Source organism: Sinocyclocheilus rhinocerous, unplaced genomic scaffold (genome assembly GCF_001515625.1).
Source record: "Sinocyclocheilus rhinocerous isolate Xijiao unplaced genomic scaffold, SAMN03320098_v1.1 scaffold367, whole genome shotgun sequence".
NCBI lineage: Eukaryota > Metazoa > Chordata > Actinopteri > Cypriniformes > Cyprinidae > Sinocyclocheilus > Sinocyclocheilus rhinocerous.
Window position 1 is genome coordinate 47943 of NW_015662594.1, and position 2764 is coordinate 50706.

Below are 2764 nucleotides of genomic sequence, written 5' to 3' on the forward strand. Positions count from 1 at the left end.
TTATTTTATTTTTTTTAAATTGTGAGAACCAGGCTGAAAAACTTATGTGCACCCCTGAATATAGACCTAAAGCAATTTAAACAGCCTTTTGTTCCTTTAATAACCTAATTTTCCCAAAGTATAGGTGACATTGCTGTGAGACTGTCCATGAGCGTCGTCTTTGTGTTGATGGATCACTGTGTGTCACTTCCAGCAGAATCCTGTTTAGAATCATGTTTTCTTGTGTTTCGTGGCGCTGAAGGAATTTGCTGCTCTCACAAAAGAAGTGAATATGTGTCGAGAGCAGCTGCTGGAGCGAGAGGAGGAGATCGCCGAGCTGAAAGCAGAGAGAAACAACACACGCGTGAGTTCTCACACACATTTACTTGCATGTACTAATTTGTTTGTTTTTATGTATTTATTTTATATATTTTTTTATACGATCGATTCAATCAAACTTGATTTTTTTCACTTTAAACACAGAATAAAGTAGAGCAGATCTGCTTCTTTGCGTATAGTTTTATGGATCATTGCATCCACAGTTATTTATTCAGTGCAGCACAGTGAATCTAACTTCTATAGCCGTGAATGGGAGACTGCCACAAATATATTTTTTTGCATTCCCAGCCTTTAAAGTTGTCCAAATGAAGTTCTTAGCAATGCATATCACTAATCAAAAATTAAGTTCTGATATATTTACGGTAGGAAGTTTACAAAATATCTTCATGGAACATGATCTTTACTTAATATCCTAATGATTTTTGGCATAAAAGAAAAATGGATAATTGTGACCCATACAATGTATTGTTGGCTATTGCTACAAATATACCTGTGCTGCTTATGACTGCTTTTGTGCTTGTCGCTGTGGGATAACGCTTGTTTCTGGGCTGTTGTAGCTGGTGTTTCTCACGGAGCAGAGTAATCAGAAGAGGGTGATGATTGATGGATCAGCAGAAGTGAATCACAGCTCTGATGCAGCACCAAACACTAATGGCCAGGTAAACACCACGCGACCACAACTTACATGCTCCAAAAAGTCATCTGAAGAGTAATCGATATGATGATGAGCTGATTAACTGTAAGCTTTTATTCACATATAAACATGATCATGCATGGAGCTGTTTAACTTAAATATGTTTAACAGAAGCTCAGCTGCACTTTCTTGACATGCCACTGTACCGTCCGGCTCTTTTCAACACTGTGTAAACAAATGGAACTTTATTTCTTCTCTTTCGGCCTGAGAACAGAAGCAGAATTGTTTCACTATGAGTGATATTTTCAACAAAATAATACCAGGGTTCCCGCGGGTCCTTAAAAAGTCTTGCATTTAGTTGTATCAAATTTAAGGCCATAAAAAGTCTTAAATTGTACAAGAAAGTCTTAATCATGATTTCAAGAGGTCTTAAACTTGGGGACGGAAAGACCAGAATTGCGATATGGCTTAATGTGACAAACTTCAAAATGCTCTGATTTCATTGAATATGAGCGCTGCACGTTTCAGAGTCCGGTGCTGCGCTGCTGTTTACTGCTGATATCAGGGGAACGCTTGTGTTTCTGCTGTTCCAAAAGCGCCACCTGCTGCAGAGAATGAATGTGCATTTTCAATAAGCCTGTTGTTTTTGTTCAGACCAATGTGAAAATCCACCCACGGTTTTACCCTGCAAACACGCAGAGCTGTAAATGTGAACTGGTGGATCGATAAGAAGATAATGCATTATAAAAATCTAAACAGTAAAACGTATTTGTTTTTTAATTAATATAATAATTTATAGATAATAGTTTAAATTAATATAATAATTAATACTTTTAAAAAAGGTTTAAACAGGCTGAAATGTGAAGTGTATCATTTTATGAACATGAACTGTAAATTATGCTTTTTACAGTCATTTAACAGTTTAATATGTTACTATAGACATTGTCCTACCCCGCTCATATGCTATTAATTTTATTTGTGCAGATCTTAAAAAATCTTAAATTTGAGCGTAAAAATCCTGCAGAAACCCTGAATTCAATGAAAGCGTTTCTGTTGAACATACTGCAGTTTCATGAGGTCTTCATATTCCAGTGTAAAGCATGGTGTGTGTTCACAGCAGCGCTTGTCAGACGTATCTATGGGTGCAGAGGAGGATTGTGGGAAGGACGGGGAGCTGCAGGAGGCGATGGACAGACAGAGTAAGGAGCTCCTGCACCTGAAGGAGCGTGTGGCGTCTCTCTGCAGCCACGTCGCTGAGCTGGAGGAGGATCTGGACACGGCCCGCAAAGACCTCATCAGGTCCGAGGACATCAACAGCCGCCTGCAGAGAGACTTACGAGAGGTACGACAGCAGAGCCTTCATCTGCAGAGGAGCGCATCGAACGAGCCAGTTTGTGACCATGTGTTTCTGTTGTTTCTCTCAGTCTCTGGCTCAGAAGGAAGACATGGAGGAGAGGATCACCACGCTGGAGAAGCGCTACCTAGCGGCTCAGAGAGAAGCCACGTCTGTCCACGACCTCAACGACAAACTGGAGAACGAGATCGCCAACAAGGACTCGCTGGTCTGCCAGGTCTGCAGCTCGTCTTTATCATGTTATACTTGTAGAAAACAGAACATTGCAGGGCTCGACAGTGCGACCATTTCAGTCGCATTTGCGACTGAAAACTACTGCGTGCGAATATGAAATTTTTTTTAGGAGCACCAGTGCGACTGACCCGATCATCATCATACTTGTGATTGCGCTCAAGGGAGCTTCAAAGGTTTCTACGTGTTTTTGCAGCGTCGAGTAATGTATCACAGACATATCTCAT

General features: G+C 40.5%; 1 protein-coding gene across 1 annotated transcript in view; it reads left to right on the forward strand.

Moving 5' to 3' along the window:
• The first annotated feature begins 214 nt into the window (after positions 1-214).
• Positions 215-2764, forward strand: part of LOC107728191 (liprin-alpha-1) — a 38948-nt gene continuing 36398 nt past the window's right edge. The window contains exon 1 of the mRNA XM_016538289.1: positions 215-343. Coding sequence (XP_016393775.1) covers positions 272-343 — 72 coding nt within the window. The 5' untranslated portion in view covers positions 215-271. The remainder of the gene's footprint in view (positions 344-2764) is intronic.